This window comes from Scatophagus argus, chromosome 9 (genome assembly GCF_020382885.2).
Source record: "Scatophagus argus isolate fScaArg1 chromosome 9, fScaArg1.pri, whole genome shotgun sequence".
Taxonomy (NCBI): Eukaryota; Metazoa; Chordata; class Actinopteri; family Scatophagidae; genus Scatophagus; species Scatophagus argus.
Window position 1 is genome coordinate 7,371,370 of NC_058501.1, and position 21,856 is coordinate 7,393,225.

A 21,856-nucleotide genomic window follows, 5' to 3' on the forward strand; every position below is an offset into this window, starting at 1 on the left:
GCTTGTAAATGAGAACTGCAAAGTTAAATTAGTAGAAAAATTACTTTAATCTTCTTAATTTAGTATAGACAATAAAAATGGAAAAAAAGAAACAGCTTATCATCTGTACATCGGCTTTGCCTCACAACAAATGCAACATTATGCTCAAATTACATATTTCCAACCAATCTATGTTGACAGAGATCATCAGAAAATATTCGTAATTTAACTACACTATTTACAGAAGGAACTACAGTAAAGAAACTGACGGTGCTGTGAGGGACTAAATGCTATGAAAACAACAAGGAAACTGCAGACAAAAAGCTTGTCCATCGTCAAATGCTGAACAAGGTCTTCACAGCTCACTGCTGTTCTTCACCAACATGTTTGGTACACCACTTTGGCCTAACTAACACAAACATGTAACAAATGACAAATGACATTTAACCTCAACGTGAACTATGTACAGTATAAATACGTTAAAAAAAAAGAAAAAGAAAAAAGTGAGATTTTATGTAGCGTAGTGAAAAAGCTTTCCATGTTATGTGCTGTTACATCGCTGTTACTGAAGCCATGACAACAGTGCAGTTGTTAGCAGCTCTGCAGAAGTCCCTGTGAGCAGACCAGTAATGAAGAGACGAGGCAGTTGTCCGTCGGGAGCTTTTTTTGCAGAGTACGCTTTCCTCTCTTCGCAACAGGGGCAGCATGAGAGGGACCTGGAGAATTCTCTGGGATGCCTGCATTTATTGAGCCAAACCTCTCCGGAGGTCATCATATTGATGACAATCGGACAGTACCAAAACAGATAAAAGACATTAGGCCAATCACAAGGAACCAGACTCCCCTTATTTCACTGCTAATTTGGATAAACAACAGGGGACTGCTACTAGCGAAAAAGCTCTACACAGTGAAGCAAATCTATAATGTCTTCAATCTTTTTTTCTGACCAAATAACCCTTTTGAGATGAGGAAAATGTTTGGTAAAGCTTTGCTGTTGAGTTGTGAAACTCAATCAGTGCACAGTGCTACAGTGCTTTTTGACTGCGGGATTCATGTGGTTTAGGGGAAGACATTGTGCCAGTCTCCAGATGACTCAGGAACCACTTCCAGGTCAAGTTCAGGCGTTACCTCAACCTGGGGTGCTTGTTCTTCTTGGCTCAGGGAGACTTCTTGGATCTGACCTAGACAGAGAAAGACAGAAAAAAAAAGCTAAGAGTGAGAAGGGCTTTACGTGACTCGCGTACAGTGAAACACACTTTGAGACGGATAACAGCGCTGTGAAAAGCCCATTAACATGCATTTACAGAGCAGCACCAGCAGCTCTGATTCTGTATTCAATTTGCCAGTGGTTGTCATGCAAATGAGACCATTAGTCAAAAAGCAATTTTCCTCTCCTCACTCCGCCAACATTTGTTTTAATATCAAATTTTCTCCGTTCGGTCTTCTAAAAACTCCATGTCTCTTGAAGAAACAATAAGAGTATAATATGTGACAGATGAGGAATATGCTCATCGTGGGTTGAAAATATGAGCCGTGTGTCATACGTAGTACATTTAGCTTAAAATAACTGGAGCACAAAACAGTAAGTCACTTTGACACAAGCTGAGAGGTTCAGACACGCTTTTTCTGCTGCTGCAGGCCATGCACTGAATTGAGTTTTATAGTGGAAGTCATTTAATTATCTCCCTCTATTTTTGCTCTCTATATCTGAAACACTTCAAACACATATTCATTAAGTTGCAAGCGCATGAGTGTGCGACTTGAATCCTCAAGTAATTCTCACAAGCAAAATGACTATAATAGAGAGTCTCCCTTGACGTGGGCAAACAGCTTGAACAGCCTCACAAATCTAGACAAATGAAACAAACATAAAGGATTCATTTGAGCTTTTTAAACCATTTCAACATTGTGACCGTGGATACCAGGATCTCAATTCCCAGATAAGTTTAGCACTGTTGGATCCCTGAAAATTTAGCATATGTGTGCTCGTGTGTATTTGTGTACAGAGGAATATCACATGTAGTGAAACAAGAACACATTCTCCAGACCTAATTAATGTTTCCACGCAACCGTTGCAGCTATAGCCCAACCTTAAATTACCATTAATAGAGTAAAATAACTGGGACAAATCTTCCCCTGCGGTAGGTCTACCAATTCTAAGAGCTAGAATGGCAGTTTATAGTTCAGCTATGTGGAAGAACATTTTTAAACTTAGAGACACAGAAGAGCACTGAATCTGTTAACATAAACTATGCAGCGAGGTCAGCTGTTGCTGTTCCTCACATAACTAAAATTATTTTGCCAAAATGGCTATGTAAGATAGATATTCCATCCTTAACATTGTGTTAAGGATGGAATTCGGCTTTTAAAAATACAACTTCATTTGCAACACGAAACCCTCAGAAAAACTGTAATGTGTAATGAGGCAATTGAGGCATTTGAAAATCATTCGAAAACCTTCACATTTAGTCACAAACAGAGTAGCTAGTAACAATATGAGATACTATTGCTGTCTCTATTGGGAATGATAATAATAATAAATGGAGTAAAATGGAGTCTAAAAAAGACTCCATTTTACTAAAGTCTGATTCATATAATTTTACACACAATAAGCTATACAAAATATGTTAAAAATAGCAACATACAAAGCAATATAAAAAAAAGTGTATATACAACAAATAAGCATTATATTCTGTGAGGTGCTTTGAGTTAAATACTAATGTTGATGTGCTAAAATGTTCACGGTTCAGTGTTCAATGACAATGGGAGCATGCTGATATATGGCAAATATGATGTTCACCATCTTTGCTTAGCGTGCTAGCTTGCTAATATCTGCTACTTAGTCCTGAACAGCTGAGGCTGATGGGAGCGTTAATATTTACATATATTTTGTCATAAACCAAAGGACAAAAAAAAGAAACCTTTTTAGTTGTTCAGCAACTTCACAACAAAATGCATATGAACCTCATGGTAGCACTAGAGGACAAGTAAGGGGATCACTAAAGTCTTAAGGACACATCATCTGGGAACCATGAATGTACACAATGTCAAGTCCACTGATCTCATAGATGTTGAGATATTTCACAGAACTTCGACCTGCTGGCAGAGAGAGATGAAATATAAAGAGATCACCAGAGTGACCAGGATGAACCTCTGGCGACCATAAATGTCTGAGGAGAATTTTACAGCGACTCATCTTAGCTGTTGAGATATTTCAGCCTGAGCCAAAGAGATGGTGATGGACAGATGGAGGGAAGCACAGAGTGACATTGCCATTTCTGTAGTCATGCTTCTTCGGTGGCTAGAAACTTGCAAATTCAGGAAAAAACTAAATTAAACAGATTTCTCTTATGGTTTTGCACAATCCAAAACATAAACCACACGTACTTCAAAAGTATGCTTTCTTCTAACATTTACAGTTTACCTTCCCTACTTGTTCCTGTAGAGGCTTCAGACTGTTTCCTGATGTAGATGGAAATTTTTGCTTGGCCACATCAGCAAGAAGCCAGATTTCCATAACAAACACAAGTGGGTGGTTGTCTTTTCAATCCCAATTTAGTATGCATTCACATCAGGGAGCTTTAACTAAGAGGTCTGTTCTCTCCATGTGTCTGCTCTCAGATCCAAACACAGATTTACTGTGTGGACACAGCTGGTTTATAACCACATCAAAGTTGTATTAAAAATCTAAAAGCTGTGTAACAGTATTTTACACATTTCTCGAACATTATCCGACCTGTAAACATAATCAAGGTCTTCTGGGATTTGCTGGGATCATAAAAGCGCTGCAAGAAAGTGACTTCATTGTCTTCTAACCTTATAGGGCAACACTACAGAAGCCAGTGTTTCAGACATGACTTTTTAAATTATCATCACCCATCCATCAAGGGACGCAGAGTGGAAGCTTTTGTGGAACTGGTATTTAAGTTGAATAAGAAGAATTTCCCTTCGGGGATGAATAAAGGAATTCTTATTCTAAGTAGAATAGATCTATCAGAATTGGTCTCCTCCTCAGGTCTTCTTTAACAGGTGTCTGCCGGACTCCTTAGTCAGGTGTTTGAATGTCTGAAGGACGGGGTTAACCAAAGGGGAGACAAGACCTTAAGCAAGGCTGTCAGGAAGACGTAATGACATTCAGGATATGCACCTGCTGATATCAAAGAGGCTGCTGTGCTGACAGCTTCAAGCGAACACAGCCAATGGACCTGTCATGGTTTTCCTGCTCTACAGTATCATCATGTCAGCAAGAAAGAGGGCGTGTATGTGCATACATATTAGCGGTGAGTGTGGGGTGGACTGAGCGTTTGCATATGGCTCATTCAATGGATAATGAGAAGGATCATCAAGTGAAGAGCAACAGACATAAAACTTGATTAAAAACAGCTAAAATGTTCCCCAGGGGAAGGCTAATCCTGCCTCTCAGTAGTCTGAAGTGCTAAGAGGCAATGTGTGATGTGCAGAACTTTGCAAACATAATATTTACTATATATAAAATATGGACTGTGTTATGGTCTAAGACACACACACACACACACAAAATGTAAAAGTTCACCATAAAATGTTTATGTACCCTGATACTCTTGGAAACACGTCTCCTGAGTAAGAGTGAACTAAGATGGCAGAGACAAGAGAGAGATGATTACTGTCTGTGGTTAGCCAGCTGCACAAACAGCTGTGTGTACCCACTAGTGAGACTGTGTGCATACTGCTGTGACGCCAGTCAGTTGCTCACCGTAGCCGTGGGATCTCTTCATGTGGTGTTTCATGTTGCTCTTCTGGGTGAACCTGATGCTGCACACCTCACACTTGAAGGGCTTCTTTCCAGTGTGTTTGACCATGTGGACCTGCAGAGCGCTCTTCTGGTTGAAGGCCTTGTCACACTGACTGCACTTGAAGGGCCGCTCACCTGCACAAAGTCACAGAAGAGCCAGTAGATAATTTAAAACTCAGTACTGCTACATTTAATGTTTTCATATTATGGTGCCTTTGGATTAACTGTGATATGCAGGGCTGTAACAGTAGTACACAGCAACAATAATACAAGAATAACAGCAATAATAATAATAATACTAATAAGATGAAGAAGCATAAAAACTCAATAACTTGACAATAACTTAAGTTTTGTCTCATCCAGCAAAACAATGAAAATGTATGTTTACTTACAATATTATCTTAAGAAAGCATACATGTATAAGGTGAATAGTATTGGGCCAAGCACAGAGCCTTGTAGAACTTTATGACTCACTGTGGTGTGCTTGGACGATTCATCATTAACATGTACAAACTGGACAAATAGGACTGAAATCAGCTTTTTACAGTTCCTTTAATGCCAATTAAATGTTCCAGTTTTTGTAATAAGATGCAATGGTCTTCAGTATCAAATGCAGCACTAAGCTATAACAATACAGGTCAATTTTAACTTTGACCAGTGTTGCCTCTCTGCTGTGATGCACACTAACACCTGAATGGGGATCCTAAAATAAAGTATTTTAATGTAGAAGGTCATATAGCTGATTGGCAACTGCTTTCTCAAGAATCTTAGAAAGAAAGGGAAAGGTTAGATATCGATTAGATATAGCTGTCCAAAACCCCTAGATCAAGAGCAGGCTTTTTAAAGAGAGGTTTGATTACAGCTAATGACTGAGGTGCACAGCCTGTTATTAGAGACTGATTGGTTCTATGTGGTAGAGAAGTGCCAAGTTTAAAACTTCTTTAGGCAGCCCAGTTGGGATGGGGTGCAGGAGACACGCTGATGGTTTAGATGGAGAAATTGTTAGTTGACGAAGATCAATGGGGGGGAAGCAGTCTAGATTTATATCTGGTCTTACAGCTGTTTGAAGATACACCAGCAACAGTTGAGGCCAAGAGGTGATGAATTTGGTCCCTAATAAGTAGGAACTTTATCACTGAAAAAGCACATTAAGTCATTAGTACAGAGAATAACATGGAATACAAGGTTCAGTAGAACCATAACACTGTTAACAGTGCTTGCTACAATGTTGAAGACAACCTGGGCTTCTGGGGTTCTTATTTATGCTGAGTAAAAGCTGCTTAAGGCTATCCTGCCAACCAAAGGAAACTCATCCAGTTTGGTGGAACGACACTTTCTTTCATGTTTTTTTGCGATGTTTGCTTTAATTTGGCAGTTTGAGGGTCATGCCACTGAGCCACTGTTCTGTTTTTAGGAGCGGCAGTGGAGCTGAAAGTCATTTGCAGTGAGCCTGCAGCAATATCAACAAGGGATTCGGTATAAGTTGAGCAAATAATTGTAATCATGTTTGAGATTACTGAACTGAACAAAAAAAACATTACATTCTTCAAGTCCTACATTTCATGACCACCAATAAATGGTCTTATAAATACACCATAATGTGCTGTTATTTATTCCATTAAGCAAACACAAGTACTTCAGTGGCTTCCTATATACTCATGGCAGACTCAAAAGTGAAGTCTTAAAAAGTCTAGTTTTATTTGACTGTAAAGTTTGACCCAACAGTCCAAATCCCAAAGACAATCAATATACCTACACAGGCGACAATGGAAAAGCCGAGGACATTTTTGCTGAACAAACATTTTGCTGCAGAAAAATTTTCTGTCAGTCTATTAATTTGCTAATCCTTTCAGATCATAGTCAAAGCTGTCCACCACAGTTGTTCTTTGTTGACAGTCTGCTGCTGAACTTTCTTTCTCCCAAGAAATTGCTGACCAGAGTTCCCAGGTCTTGATGCATCTCGTCCTGTGATCAGTTTTGTTAGAGGGTGACAGTCTACAGAAGCCACACATGAAATATATGGCCTTTAGTAAAATTGTGTTTATTTTGTATGATTCTTGTGGACACGCTCATGAAACACTGTGTGAAACCCTGCTGCTACAAACTGCATCTTTTGGGTGTGCACAATCAACTACTTGAAATCAGGCTTTGCATGGTCGCCATGGCGCACGTGCAAAACCAGATGAATATTAGCACTCAAATGAGTGACCTTAGAAACATTAGCTATAAGCTTTATTAGTAACAGTAAATGTTATATAAACGTTTGATTTCCTTGGTTTATTCAGCAGACATTTTAAAATTAAAGTGTAAATAAAGCTTATCCAGGCAACTGTTTGAATAAGTACTATTGACACTGTAGTTTTAATATTTCATATCATATTCTGGCTTGAGGGAATAAAATAAAATATGATGTGACGAACCCCTTTATATATGTTGATATTTTCTGACCTAAAAATGTGTGTAGGCGTCAGAAGAACAAGCAGCTCGAAACATCAGGCAAAACCTAGGGACAGTAGGGGGATGGAAGGTTTTTTCCTTGCAACCATTTTCAATTCTACTGAGATACAAAACAAGGTGAGATGAATCACAATGGAAAAGGTCCAATCAGAATCTCCCTTAACAGCATTCAAATGAGTCTATTCAAATGGTAATAGGCCAACAGAGCACTTTCATTATGTACATTGAGGGGTGATAATCTTGTCTCTGTGATTATGATTTTACAGAGGCATGAAGCATTCAAGGTATTTAGCTGCTTATTAGCTGAGCCCGTATGAATGTTTAAATTTGTGAATCTGAAAGGGAAAGATGACAGCCACTGTGTATCACATCATCCGTGTAGGATTCAGCTTTCATATGTAGTTCTTTTTTCACCATGCTGTTCAGTACCATATCAGGACTCTTTGTTACCTGTGACATGAAAAACTAGGTAGAAAGTATGTGATTTGGGAGAATAGCTGTTTCCCCGATGTGCAGCAATCAAGACTAATCTTTATTATTTCCTCCACGTAAGTCAAACATTAGCATGCGCATGTTAATACTGTAATTCACTGTGGAATTTCTGACATATGGATCATTAACATATACTGGTGACACAACATATGAAATAACATATGCACAGTCTAAAATGCAAAGTAGATTTCACACGTTTCCATCCATCCATTTTATATACCGCTTATCTGTCAGGGTTGAGGGGAGGCTGGAGCCTATCCCAGCTGACTACGGGCGAGAATCAGGGTTCACCCTGGACTGGTCGCCAGTTAGTCACAGAGCCGACACACAAAGACAGACAACCACACACGTACACCTAGGGGCAATGTAGAGTAGCCAATTAACATAATGTGCATGTTCTTGGAAGCCGGAGAACCCGGAGAAAACCCACACAGAACATGCAAACTCCGCACAGAAGGGCCCAGACCGGGACTCAAACCTGGAACCCTCTTGCTGTAAGGTAACAGTGCTAACCAGTGCATCACCATGCTGCCCCACAAGCTGCTTAAATGTTTCTCTTCAAACATACAGCATCTTAAAGTTCACAGAGGCAAGATTTTAAAATGATTTGTAGGAAACATTTGGAAGAAAGTTAGCATTTGGAAGAAAGTAGCAGAATACACAAAGTAACTAACTAAAGCTCTCCTTATGAATTCGGTTTTCATAAATTTTGTAGTATAATTTATTCAAATAGTTCTTTATTTCATGCTTAACTACTTATTTAATATGAACCACTTTGTGGCTCCATAGATAATGTAAGATGATAAATGGTGGATTATAATGTGAATCACAATGTTGTGGTTTTTATTATGACATTCACTGAACAAATTTGATCCTTAATCCTCTTACCTGTGTGTGTTCGGTTGTGTCTCTCCAGCTGGCTGCGCTTGGCGAAGGCCTTCACGCAGGAGGAGCAGCTGAAGACTCTGGGTTTCTGAGAGCTGGGTGACGGGCCCGGCTGGTGCACTCGCTCATGTTCCTGTAAACAGATGCAAAAATTTAATCCCTTAAGTCCCCTTACAACAGAGAAGTGTCACTTTGCCCGTGGAGAACCTGACACATTGTGTTTTTCATTGCTTTCTGTCATTTTAAAAACAACAAAATAATTGATTAATTGAAAAAATATAGCAGCAGATTAATCAGTAATGAAAATAATTGTTGCTCACAGGCCTACCATGTATAGCTTCACCAATGCGCAGTGATATAAGGTGTTACAGTGAACTAGCTGGGCTTTTTAATTAGGCCTACTTCACTGACCGAGGTTCACAATAAAATATGTGTCAGACTTCATTTAAAACAATACTTCAACATTTTGTGAAATATGCTTACGCGCTTTCTTGTCAAGATCGCATGTAATTTGCTGGGTGTTGCATGTGTGTTCAACTAAGAATGGGTCAAATGCAGAAGACAAACTCAGTGTGTGTATGTAAAAATATATATACTGCCAATAAAGCTGATTCTTCTTCTTCTTCTCACCTCTCATGTCTACCTGCTAAATATCAAGCTACAGCAGTGGATGGTTAGCTTAGCTTAGCCTAAAACCAAAACTATTTTCACACTTCGGTTTTTGTACAGCTTAATTAGTGAGGTTTAGAGGCACTGTTAGGTGGATTTTGTTACTATCTCTGTCTCCAATCTTTATGCTCAGCCAGCTGTAGTTTCATATTTAGTTCAGGCATGACAGTGGTGCCAATATCCTCAGTTTACTCTTGGCAAGAAAGCAAGTAAGTGTATTTCCAGAAATGTTGGACTATTTCCTTGAAGCATCTTAAAAAGTTACAACTTAAACTTATAGAAGTTAAACTGCTCAGAAATTGTAAGGGACCAGGTAATTGCGGAAGCGAGTCAATGTTAAAGTGATGTGACACGTCACAGTGGGCGAGTTCAGCAAGTCCCCTTCATTTAACTGGCTGTCATGTGATGGAAAATACTCAGTTCTCTTTCTCGCCGGAGTGGGAAACTGAGAGACTGTGTTCCCGAATTCTAAAGTCATAGTCTCGAGTTGTCTAGGTATAACCAAATGGCAAAACTATTATCCACAGGCCAACAAAGTGCATAAAGAGAAAACAAAACAAAACAAAGAAACGATGTACCAATTTATTTTCTTTCTTTCTTTTTTTTTTTTTTTACCAATTTATCTTTCTCACCAGTGGGCCTTTTTAAAAAAAAAAAAATAAAAAAATCAACATCCCAGTTCTTTCTGCAGACTAATGGGCACCCTGGGGACCTGTAGAGGATGAAACTAGGTCACTCTCACTGTCACACCCACCTAATCTCTATTATTACTCTTATGAAAGACAATGTGAAAGCCTATGGAAGAATGGCCTTTGCTTAGAAATTTGAAAACGTGCTGAAAATAAAGCCATATCCTCCTCTTTCTTTTCTTTTCTTTCCTCGTGATCTGAGAGATCCGGCATTTTCGTGCGTTGAATCAAGTGTTTCAACCGCATGAAGAGGATCATCAGAAAAGAGAAGCACGGATGCTCCTCTCCTTAAGTCAGCAGCAAGAGTGACAATGCATGAGAGTCTCTGAAATGTCATTTGATGAATTACCCTTATTTTGCTTCGAATAGTGAGACACACTTTGTTAATGGTACTCCTTTCCTCACTGACTCTCTGAATCTATCATTTTCCAGCCTGAAGATGAGATTTTGATTTTTAAAAATAAGATTTGTGGCGTTACATTTGATTAATTGTTTTCATTTTTAATCACTCATATACAAAGCTAAATTCTTCACTACAGGTAGCCACTGTGTTTACAGAGAGAAAGCAGCAGCAGGATGGATCTCAGTATTAAATATAAGGCGTCAGCAGCTTAAATTTAAAACCATTTATCATCCGAGCCTACTGTTTTTACAGGAATTGTTACCTTCAGGTGTGTGGCTCGCTTAAAGGCCTTGTTGCAGAGACTGCAGACATGACAGCGGTCTTTGCCGTGAGCTTGTCTGCAGTGGCGGCGCAGTGTGTTGGCATTCTGGAACACCTGATTACAGTAGTAACACTGGTTCCGATTATCAGCTTCCGTCTGGCCATCCTTTACACCTTTATGACCATCATCAGTAATCTAGATCAAACACACAAAGATTAGTGAATAGGATAGATAGCCAGCAAGTGATGGATGATGGCAGTTTTGTGTAGGTATTCTGTGCAGGTATTGTCTCAAAACAGGCAAAGTGTCAAAAAGTCTAAGACCTAGACATATCTTGGCGCACATTTCCATAAAAATCCAAAGTTTTGAGACTGATGAACACACATACAAGACAAACACACTCACATTGTAGCCATTGTCAGACACTCCGTTTGTGGATTGGGAATGGTGGCTGACCAATATAACCTGCTGGCCTGAGCTGGCTGGCTGTCCTGATAGACTGGAGTCACTTAACACAGCAGGGAATGTTTGACCCTAAAGATCAAAAGATACTTAGAAAACGGGAAGCTGACAAACTCCATGATGTCATCGCTCATTTTTCAATGCACTGTTGATGTGTTTTCTCACCTGTGTATTGAGGTTTAGTGTGACACCATCCAGCATACCCTGAGCATCTGCCAGCGTCAGTGTAACACTGTTATCACTGGCCACGCCTCCTGGTGACATCACTAGGCTTTGAGATGTGACAGCAGTATGTGACAGGGTGGTGCTAGGCGGCAGGCTGGAGACTGTTGGGCGAAAAATATATTGCAAGGTAAGAGTGATAGACTGGCTTTATAACATCAAAATCCTCAACTGGTTTACTTTACAACAGTCAGTGCTGGGGGAATATTACGCGCCTTGTGTACTTGACCGTCACATTATCAACACCACTATCTCAGACAGTAACACAAGTGACATTATGCATTCCTGATTTTTGCAGCGCGTGCGTACCAGTTATGTGCACCCCTGATTATGTTCTTTGCCACAACTGAAATGCGGGCCATGAGAATTGAATTTTGGTGGAAATGGCCTTGGACATCTTTAAGATCAATGCAAGTTGCAACTAAACTAAAGCTCTCCTTGTAAAAATGTACACTGAGAAAAAGAAAATGAAATCCTTCCACACTGCAATGGGATGGTTTATGTGGTTACAGGCACAAGTGAGTTCTAACCAGTGGTTGTAGTAAATGGATTGTTGTGATGATTCAAAAACGTGTGCCTGCATTTGTTGAAGTGGATCCAGCTGGCTATCAAAACCATTTTGGTGCTTCGTTCTCTGACAAAAAGCGATACTGACATATTCATCAGGTTGGTCAGGGAGGAACCTCCGTTATATTAGCAGTTAATTAAGCTAGACGATATTTGATTTTAACAAAAACGCCAATATGGGAGTTGTGCAGTTTATCAGGGAAAGCACGGGTTGAATCATATTTACATAGAGAGTGACAGGAATTTTTCAATCTAATCAATATGAACAGAGATGCTCTTGTGGTCTCTGTAAAGCAGTGGCAATGTTTTTCACTTGAGTTGAGAGTGGAGGGTAAGGAAGAGAGAGCGAGAGAGAGAGGGGGATGAGACTGTGAATTTGATTAAGCTTTAGATGAGGGGCAAGTCAGTCAACAGAACAATCAGGAAGCCATCTCTGACAAAACAAATCATATTTGCTCACTTCACAGCACACAAGGCTTTATTTCCTTATCAAGGATTTGTGGACAAAATTATTATTTGAAATTATACACATATAAAGTTTTCAAACTCAAATACATGTCCTCTTCAAGATGAACTTTATAGCATTAAAAAAAAAGAGAGAAAAAGGTGGAAAGAAAAATGTTTGACATGCAATACAGACTCTAGGTCAGATCAAAACCAAGAACATGAAGGTCAGGGTACGTATGTCATTTCTGTGTGTCCACAAGAGATCATTAATTCCATGGAATGATGTTCCTAAGCTAAAACTGATATTCCTGGCTCAATTTTGTCCCTACTGCGGTCACTTTCTAGGTACACTAGAAACACCTTGATATGGTCATATTTTTTGGCAAAAACAGAACAGCAAAATTGCAAGGAATAGATAAAACAAAGTGCTGTCAAATGCCGACCCCCCCCCCCCCCATGTACCTTTATTCTCTGTGGCCAGTGTATTTCAGATAACAGATATTCTTATCTCAGAACAACCAAAAACATTAAACAGTCAGCTAGAAATTCAGATTTTAACTTGGATAACTCACAGTTAGTATTGGTTAGATGGCGAGCTAAAACTGATGGTAGCTAGCTGAAACTGATATACTATTAACAGTCATTTCAGATGAACAACTCGACCATCACCAACCAAAAATGAGAAGCGTGTATTTGTTTACTGTATGAAACAGAAGACCCACTGTCTCAAAAAATCTCAAATTGCTCAAAACTTGGAGTGGTCGATCTGTCACTATTGCAAGCAGCATATGTGGCCTGCGGAAACGAAGGGTTTACTTCATTTGGAGTGCCTGAGCAGCCCTCACCTAATCACCATATGATCCATTATTTATCCATTGCAGTAATTTTTAAATTTCAGTGAAATGTGTAGTCCTGGACAAGTCTTATTCAACCAGAGCTCCATAGGGCAGCTATTTCAGCTTCACACATACACTTCGATGACTCCATAGTGGGGGGCACACAACTTCGTATGCCATTTCAAGAAAAAGGGCATTGACCCAGAGAGTGTTTGAACCTCTCCATCAATGTTTTATTCTGGGTTCTGTCCCTGCTGCTGGGGGCAGGAGAAGCACCTTTTCAACCATTTAAGGAATTCAAGCTAAAGCTATTGTCATGTGGTGGCATTCATGCTCCCTATTACTAAGGCTAAGCAAAGTACATGTCTCATTACTGATCCTTTTGTATTTGAAGTAGACACAGCTTACTGCTGTTTTGTTCTCTACTCTTCACCCTCCACTTGTTTTATCTGACGGGAGAGAAAAGGCTTTGCATTCAGTCACACTTAGAAAGACGGCTCAGCCCTTCTCCCAATTGATCTATTATTTGTTTAAAAGAGCAAAAGATGTAACTAGGCCTAGAGCGTGCCTCATTGTTTATATTATGGGAGTGACTGCAATGGCTTACAGCAGTATAGAAAGAAACTCCCACTTAGTATACGTATTCATTCATCATATCGATAGCAGTTTAATCAGTTCTGCTCAAGTGAGTTACTGTGAAGATATCTGCCCAGCAGTCAGCTGAGCATCCCCCCACTTTGTTGCCATACTATTGGCTTCAAGTGGTGGCCTCGAGTCAAGTGATGAGTCAAGTTACGAGTGAGTGGAGTTGGATCACGAACGATAGCTTGATGCAGGTCATAAATAGCACTCTAAAAGAGAATTAGAGACAGGTCAAATCAAGACGAATCAGTCAGCCAATAAATCCAGCTGATATCTGGCATCTTGAGATAATCGCATCAGCTGATGACTGCGCTCACAAAGCCAATAAAAATGTCTGAAGACACATCTGCGGGCAGCTTTGTAAGTGTTGGCTGCACGCTGTGGACAGTATTAGCACTCCCACTTGTGTCAGTTTCGGTATTCTACAGGCAGACATCAGTGGTTGGTGTGGAGGAGTGGGAATTGTGCTCATTCAATCACATTACTGTCACTTACGTATGGGAGCTGGCTCTGTAAGTAACAAAGTTCTTATATTTTAATGTCCTTAATTGCTGCAATTAGCTATTTAGCTTGTAACTGCATCTATCAACAAATATAAACAAAACACAGGGAAGATGGTTAAAAACTGTGTTTCTTTACTATAATTCGCAGGCGCCCTGCTATAAATGTTTGCCTAAATCGGCCATTGACAATTCTATACTGGTCAACCATAAGAGTGAAGCTACACTAAACAAAGCTGAATGAAAAGAGGGGTTAGTCTTTTAGTTATCATGAATTTTTGGAAGGATTTGAGAAGATGGAGGTCTGAAGTAGTAGTACAGTTAACACTTCTAAAGAAAGGGAGACTAAGTGCAAATACAAAGACAGAGGGGAAAAAAACAGTATTTATATATATATATATATATATAAACAAAGAATAATAAAAAGATTCATCTTTTTTCAACTTGTATAGTGTTTTTGGTAGCCTGTTACTCATACTAGCTGCAGCACTTAATGTGACCTTTTTGTCAAACTGTGTGAGTAAAATATGTCTTGCTAATTTGGATCTTGCAAGTGACTTCAAGCTAATCCCATCAAAGATGAGACCCCTACAAAGTGTGCAATTTTTTATCAGAAAACAAAAGGTCAAAAACAAACAAAAAAACAATCTTTCACTTATAACAGTCCTGACCTGCCATTCCAGCATTGGCGGGGCTCTGAGGTAGCAGGTGGTCATTGGTGATAGTCAAGGTTGCACCGGTGGGCTGGCTGGTTAGTGGTGATGCTAGCCTTATGGTGCCATTCATTTCGGCACCATTAGGGTTGCTATGCTGAGCAAGCAGATCCTGGCCTGCAAAAATAAGAAGAAAAGCAATTTTTAGTCCAAGGATCAAAGGAATTAGCCATATTTTTCACATTCACTCAAATTTCAAGCTTGTTTTATTTTTTAGCTATATTGGGGTGAACCTCCGGTCACAAGCCGCTTCTCCAACCTCTAGGCACAATAAATAAATACTGACTGCTCCAGTCATGCAGAAAATGTTCCATCTTGACTCAAGGGGGCTCAAAAAAGTGAGACAGCACAGCTTGCATCTATACTGTGGACATGATGTATATTACCAGCTGACATAAAAACATACATAAAAAATGGTTTGTGCAGACGGCGCATCACTCATAACCTCTACCACAGAGAGGCTTTTAATCTTGATTTGGTGAAGCAGCTTCAGAATGAAAGAATGGACTGAGAGTTATCATTACACCTGCAAACATGAAATCAGTAAATGTGTTACAGATTCATGTGGAATTTTTTTTATTGCATTTGTTTGCTTGTTGTTGAAGGTCTGTAGAAAAAGACTAGGTTAGTGTGTATGTATCTACGTATTTGTATCTGTAGTTGTTTTTGTATATAGTGGTCCACACCTGATATGGTGAGGGTGATCTCCTGAGGGTTTCCTGTCGCAGCACTGGAACAAGAAGCTGAGGCAAGGGCTTGAGTCAGGCTGGGATTGTTGATAGTCAGTGTGATCTCCTGGCCGCCGGTGCCTCCAGCTATCAATCCGGAGGTGCCCATGACATGGCTTAGATCCTGGGAGCCTGCAGAATCCACAGGAAAACAAAGATCAGTTATTCAGCTCATGAACGAATGTGTCTAGCCAAGGCTGTTACACTTACTTGTAGCGTCCTGCTCAGACAGGCCGGCCATTGTGACCTGAGCAGGTGTGATGGCGGAGGGCTGTAGGGCCAGGCTGGTCAGTGGGTGGATGACGACATTGGCGGACACTGAGGGGTCAGTGGTGGACATGAGCTGGCTGCTAGAGTGGGAGACCAGGCCAGCGTCTACACTCAAGGGTTGAGAGAGGAGGCCACCTTGTTGTAAAGTCTGCTGGAGTAGGGCAGGGTCAATCTAGAAGAGAGAGTACCACTTCAGATGAAAGAGGAAAAGTGCTGCCAAGGAAGAAAAGGAGAGGGATGCTTGGAGAAATGTACGGTAAAGCAGCAGCAGCCTAAGGCAAGATGACTGCTTTTTGAAAAAGGATCATTGAGGAAAATTCCACCCTTTCTTACTTTTACTTTTTGACAAGACACATTCTACAGATTTAGCGGGACATTTGTAAAATAATGTTTGGCTCACATACTTTTTCTAAACCTTCTTATATGTCCTATGCATTCAGCGATGAAAAGTAAACTTAACTACTTGTATTGTTGGTGGGTTACACATGATAGCAGAGTGAGAACATACCAATTTAAGCTCTATTAAACTGCTTATCTTCTATAATCTCGATGGAAGTCATATTAATCGGTAAATCACTGGTTTAAAAATGTCCAAATGGATCAATGTATAAAAAAGTGTTTTTATTCTTTTTGTGCACTGGGAGCAATGCATTAGGGGATTGCTTATAAGGAAAATTATGCAGGCTATTTCTAATCTATTCTACCATTTATTTTATAGTTTCTGAATACACTAAAGAAAAATCTTTTTGGTTATTACATATCCATTTTGATGAAGAAAATGAGTAGCAACAATATCTGAACAAATTACATTACTCAAGTTTCTGTTAATCATAAAAAAAAGAGCGGAATGGAACCCCAGAGCGCATATCTGAGGGCCTCAAAACGAAATTTTCATTTATTACTTCTTTTACAGCTGACTGAACAAAACTCATTATGGCCTCCCCATACAAAAGCTAGTTAAAATCTTGTTCTGGTGCTCTCATAGGATTTTAGGATTTCACTTTCATTAGACTGCTAGTTATGTTTGGTTTAGATATACACTCAATTACGATAGAAAAACACACAATCTGCATGAACCATCATCAGCAAATACACGGCAATACAGCTGCAGTCAAAAGCATAACCGATTAACGGCTGTTAAAATCCTCCTTACCACAGCACTGCTGTATATTTATGAATACATATTCACAAAACAAACAAACAAAAGTTTATCTCTTGATTACAAACAAATTTCCTAATTACAAGACCATACTGACAGTGTGGTTTTGCATTTATAGCTGCATACCCTTCATTAAGAACTACTCATTAAAAATAAAGCTGATGATACAACAGTAAATCCAAAACCCATTTTGCACTAAGTAATCTGTAATTCAAGTGACACGGTTTGGAGGAAATGAAATACACTCCAGGAATAATTATAAAGTCGACTCATTCAGTTGCCTCTGCTCAATTAAATAATGAAAACAAAAAAAAGACATAAAGAACTGTTACTGAACATCTGCATTTGTAAAGAGGTTCCGCACTTAAAAGGGACTATGACTTGATATCTGGATTAATTAAAGACCAGACTATACTAACAATCATTTAGCAAGATGTATTCGCAGAGTATGAATCTCAAACTCAAACTTCTGTTTTTATAAACATTACCCAAGTAAACCATTAAGTTAAACACCAAATAATTTTACAAGATTTTCTTGTAGTTTACACATTTTGGAAATGTCAGGCTACAAATAAGGGGTGGCCCAGCTAAAAATGTTGTGTATGTATGTCCATGCCTTATAAGCAAACTACAATGGATTTGGTTCAACATATTAATGCCATTTTTAAGTTGGTAGTTTTATAGCTCCTCAAAATGATGCATCAAAATCATTTGATTGCTTTCAATGAAAAAAAGCACAAACTTGATTTTTGTCAAGAAAATAACTATAATAAAACACAACACCCTTTACTAACTACTTGATCAGCAAAAAGGCCACAAAAAGGTCATGACACACACAGACAACAAGTGTTACTCAGAAGGAGGTGTGTGTAACCTGCAGTGTGATGTTGTTGATGTTGCTGGTGTCGATGCCAGAGATCTGGACATTGGGGCAAACCAGGTTGGCATTCGTCAACTGCAGGTGGATACCATCAAGTGTGGTCAGTCCATCTGGGAGAGAGACAGTCAGGTCTCCTGCAGATGCAGCACACACACACACACACACACACACACACAAAGTAGTTGACATTTTACTATTAATACATGGTTTATTTTATGCTAATGTTAAAGTGCATAAACCTCCAGGCAGAAGAGGGACAGAACGTACAGTTTTTCCAGAATGAAAGGAAAACGGTCCGAAACAAATGTTGACAGGATCGTACCAAATGACTTCTAACATAATTAGTTAATCAAAAACGTATTCCTTTGCATCTTCCCCTGTTAAACATTTTCATTGCACCACATTACCAAATTCCAATCTCACATTTAACGGTGTGCCAAATCAATCATAGTACACAGGATACCTCCTAAGTTACCATATAACAATGCAGCATTTAAAAGGCTAGTCCAGAGAAATATTAGATCTGTCAGCATGTTCGCATGTTGTTTACTACCAAGCCTGTCTGTAAGCAGTATAACATTATTTTCACTTGATCTGTCTCTCTGCTGTGTGTGTGTGTTGAGGGGCCCAGCCCTCAATGAAATATGCAAAAGAGAGGAGAGAAATTAGTGACAGCAAAATGCAATTAAGACTTTCACACGAGCTGAGGCGAGTGCACATTAATTACGTACACAACAAATAATATATTTTGATTCTTTGGGGGGGCAGTCCAGAACCCTTAGGCAAAGATAGGAAAAATGCAGACCAGATGTGAAGGCAAGACATATAATCTGTTATAAGCACTGCTATGCTTCTTAGCTATCAAAAATATTCCTACTGGTGCAAGAAAATCCGCAAATAATAAGAATAAGTAGCACAAAGAAGCTGAGAGACACCAAAATCTGGCATAATACTGAATCTTTTTCCACCCAGAAGAAAGAAGAAAGGTTTTTGAGAGAGGTTTACTTGCAATGAGCTGTGGACCTCTCTTAAAAAGGCATAAAACACAGGGAGTAAGTGAGAGTGTTAAAGAAGGAGGAGGCAGTGACTGGAAAACACTGTTAGACACATCTCCTACTGTCATACTGCAGGAGCAGTGTGGAGAAAGTAATTTCTTGGCTGCAGATGGTAGCCAGACTTCAGTCATCATGTTTACCATAAATGACTTGCAGCGTTTGGGAGAAAGTATGTGCACACTGGTGTATTAAGAAATTGCAGCTGCTATGTAACATCCTTATATAGTATTTACATAGCACCACAGACCTAATCTGTTTTTCACTGATCTGTTTGTTTCAAATTAGAAACTGTTATTGTTATTACTGCTATTATAATTTTGGGCCAGCATTTAAGTTCTGAACATAAAACCACCTTCACACATTTAACTTTGCCGGTTGTTGTCACACAAACTTTTCCTTAACAGACTAGTGTCGAATAGGAACCATACGCTAGAATTCTGAAAACTCTCCTTTTTAAGGTTTCACAGCATTTCCTTTACCAATTTTAGAGTATCTGGAAAGTCGTTTAGTCAACATTTCACAAGGCACACACAGTAAAACCGTAAAGAGGTTTAACAGAGATATTCCTTCTTTGAAACCTGGATGTTTTTCCAAAAGGCAGCTAAGCTGAAACATAGCCCAACATCTTAAGTGGATGTTTGAAGGCCATTTAGAGCATGTCTGGTACCAAAAAACAGATTTGTGTTTGAAGACTCAAAATCAAACTGTGATTGCGGGAGAGGGATTTAACAATAGGTGGCTTGTGGTGATAAAGCACCTTCCTCCTACCAGCATGGACCTCATCAGGCATTGCGATGCTATTTATTTCACCCTGAGCAAGTGTTGATGCTGCCCACTGATTACAGACAGACCTGACACTTCAAAATGATGATCTCTGTAGCATTTTGGTTACATCCACAAACCTCCAAATGCCAATAAAATGTGTTGCTGGTGGGTCATACATGACACCACAACAGTCTCAGAGACAATAAAACTTAGAGCCTCTGTGTCAATATCAGGTCATTTCATCCTGACTATCTTTAAGAGACAGACTGGTTTCTCACTAGCCTGCTCTGTATTGCTTGCAGAAAATTATGCTAATTTTCATATCTTCTATTGCTCTGCCTGTTTAATTTCAAGCTAGTTCGTTTCACTGTGTGTGTGTGTGTGTGTGTGTGTGTGTGTGTATATCTATGAGCCTAAGTGTGTGGACCCATCCCCAATCCCTACCTGACATGGGGGCAGGCAGGATGGCCTGTCCCACCAGTCCTGGTTGCAGTAGATTCTGTTCAAACTGCCCTGTCAGAACTTGGTTGGTAGGGAGGTAAATATTAGGATCAGAGCCGGTTGTTTGTAGCAGACCCACAGATTGAAGAGCCTCTGAAGCTGCTGGCTGCTGCCCCTGGCCCGAGGCCACAGCCTGCCCAGTCCCTGGCTCTTGACCTTGACTGGCCTGACCAATAGATGAGATGGACCGCTTGGATTTGTTTCTGTCGCTGCTTGGCCGGAGGTGGCATTGGATGTGGGTTTTACGGTGGCCCGAAGTTCTGAAGCGCAGCTCGCAGAAGGGACATTTGAAGGGCTTGGAGCCAGTGTGGAGTCGCATGTGCACCTTTAAGCTGCCTTTTGTAGAGAAGGAGGTGTTGCACATGTGACAGCTGAACAGTTTCTGACCTGCAAAGATACAGAGACTGTCAGAGCCACAAGTCCACTATGTTCTTTGTCTTTTCTTTGGTTATTATAAATAAAGCAGCGATGAAGCCGTCTTGATCAAACAGCTATGAAACTACATGGACAGCCCAAACGTGTGTAAAATCAGCTAAGAAAGTGTTGAGCTCTTATTTAACTTCTCCTTTTTTTCCTCAACAAAGCTTCAATCCAGCTTGGCTAGGAACCATTACAAAATTCAACACGGATGTAACAAATTCCAATTAAAGAAACATTTTTGGAAGTATGACTGTCTACTTTCTTCCAGAGAGTGAGACTGATACCCTTTTCATATCTAAGTACATGCTAAACATGAAGTCACCACCAGTAGCCAGTCAGCTTAGCTTAGCCTAAACACTGGAAATGAGGAAACAAGCACAAGAAAAACACCTACCAGCACCTCTACAGCTCTCTTACTAACAATTTATATCTTGTTTATTTGATCTGAGCATAAAAAAATGATTTAACGAATGGCTAGACTATTTCTGAGGTGGGCTCTGTCTGGAGTCTGACATATAATGCACATAAAACTACAATATGTCCTTGTTACACTTACAGTGCTTATAAAAAACATTCACCTTCTTGGATGTTTTTCCCTTTTATTGCTTTTATAAATGGAGTCACAACCAATATAATTTGGCTTTTTAATTTACTTAAAAATGCTTAAAAATTTACAAGAAAAAAACGTCATGTCAAAGTGAAAAGATAGATATGTGGATAGGTCTCAATCAGGCTTGCACATCTGGACAATGCAATTTTACTCCATTCTGCTTTGCAAAACTGCTCAAGCGTATCGGACATGAGCAGGCCTTTTCAAGTCACTGTACTTGTCTGTACTAACTAAACAAACAAGATAATTAGTGAATGTCATTTATGTGATGTCAAGTTGTGAACTTTACAGGCACTAGTATCATCAGGCTATCTGTTTCTCCCAGATTCCGGTCTTTATACTGAGCTAAGCTAACAAGCTGATGGTAGTTGTTTTATATGTACTCTACAACCATAAGGTTGGTATTGATCTTCTCATTTTCCAAAGTGCAATCTATGCTGGAATCTGTATCAAATCATTTACACTTCTATAA

The 21,856-nt window shown here is 39.6% G+C and overlaps 1 protein-coding gene across 1 annotated transcript in view; it reads right to left on the minus strand.

Moving 5' to 3' along the window:
• Nucleotides 1-28: 28 nt before the first annotated feature.
• Nucleotides 29-21,856, minus strand: part of LOC124064479 (zinc finger protein 236-like) — a 52,324-nt gene continuing 30,496 nt past the window's right edge. The window contains exons 22-32 of the mRNA XM_046398978.1: nt 20,298-20,741; nt 18,028-18,167; nt 15,935-16,166; nt 15,683-15,856; nt 14,955-15,113; nt 11,235-11,395; nt 11,013-11,141; nt 10,608-10,802; nt 8,588-8,717; nt 4,712-4,885; nt 29-1,160 (exon numbers count right to left, since the gene is read on the minus strand). Of these exons, the coding sequence (XP_046254934.1) occupies nt 1,039-1,160; nt 4,712-4,885; nt 8,588-8,717; nt 10,608-10,802; nt 11,013-11,141; nt 11,235-11,395; nt 14,955-15,113; nt 15,683-15,856; nt 15,935-16,166; nt 18,028-18,167; nt 20,298-20,741 (2,060 nt within the window). The 3' untranslated portion in view covers nt 29-1,038. The remainder of the gene's footprint in view (nt 1,161-4,711; nt 4,886-8,587; nt 8,718-10,607; nt 10,803-11,012; nt 11,142-11,234; nt 11,396-14,954; nt 15,114-15,682; nt 15,857-15,934; nt 16,167-18,027; nt 18,168-20,297; nt 20,742-21,856) is intronic.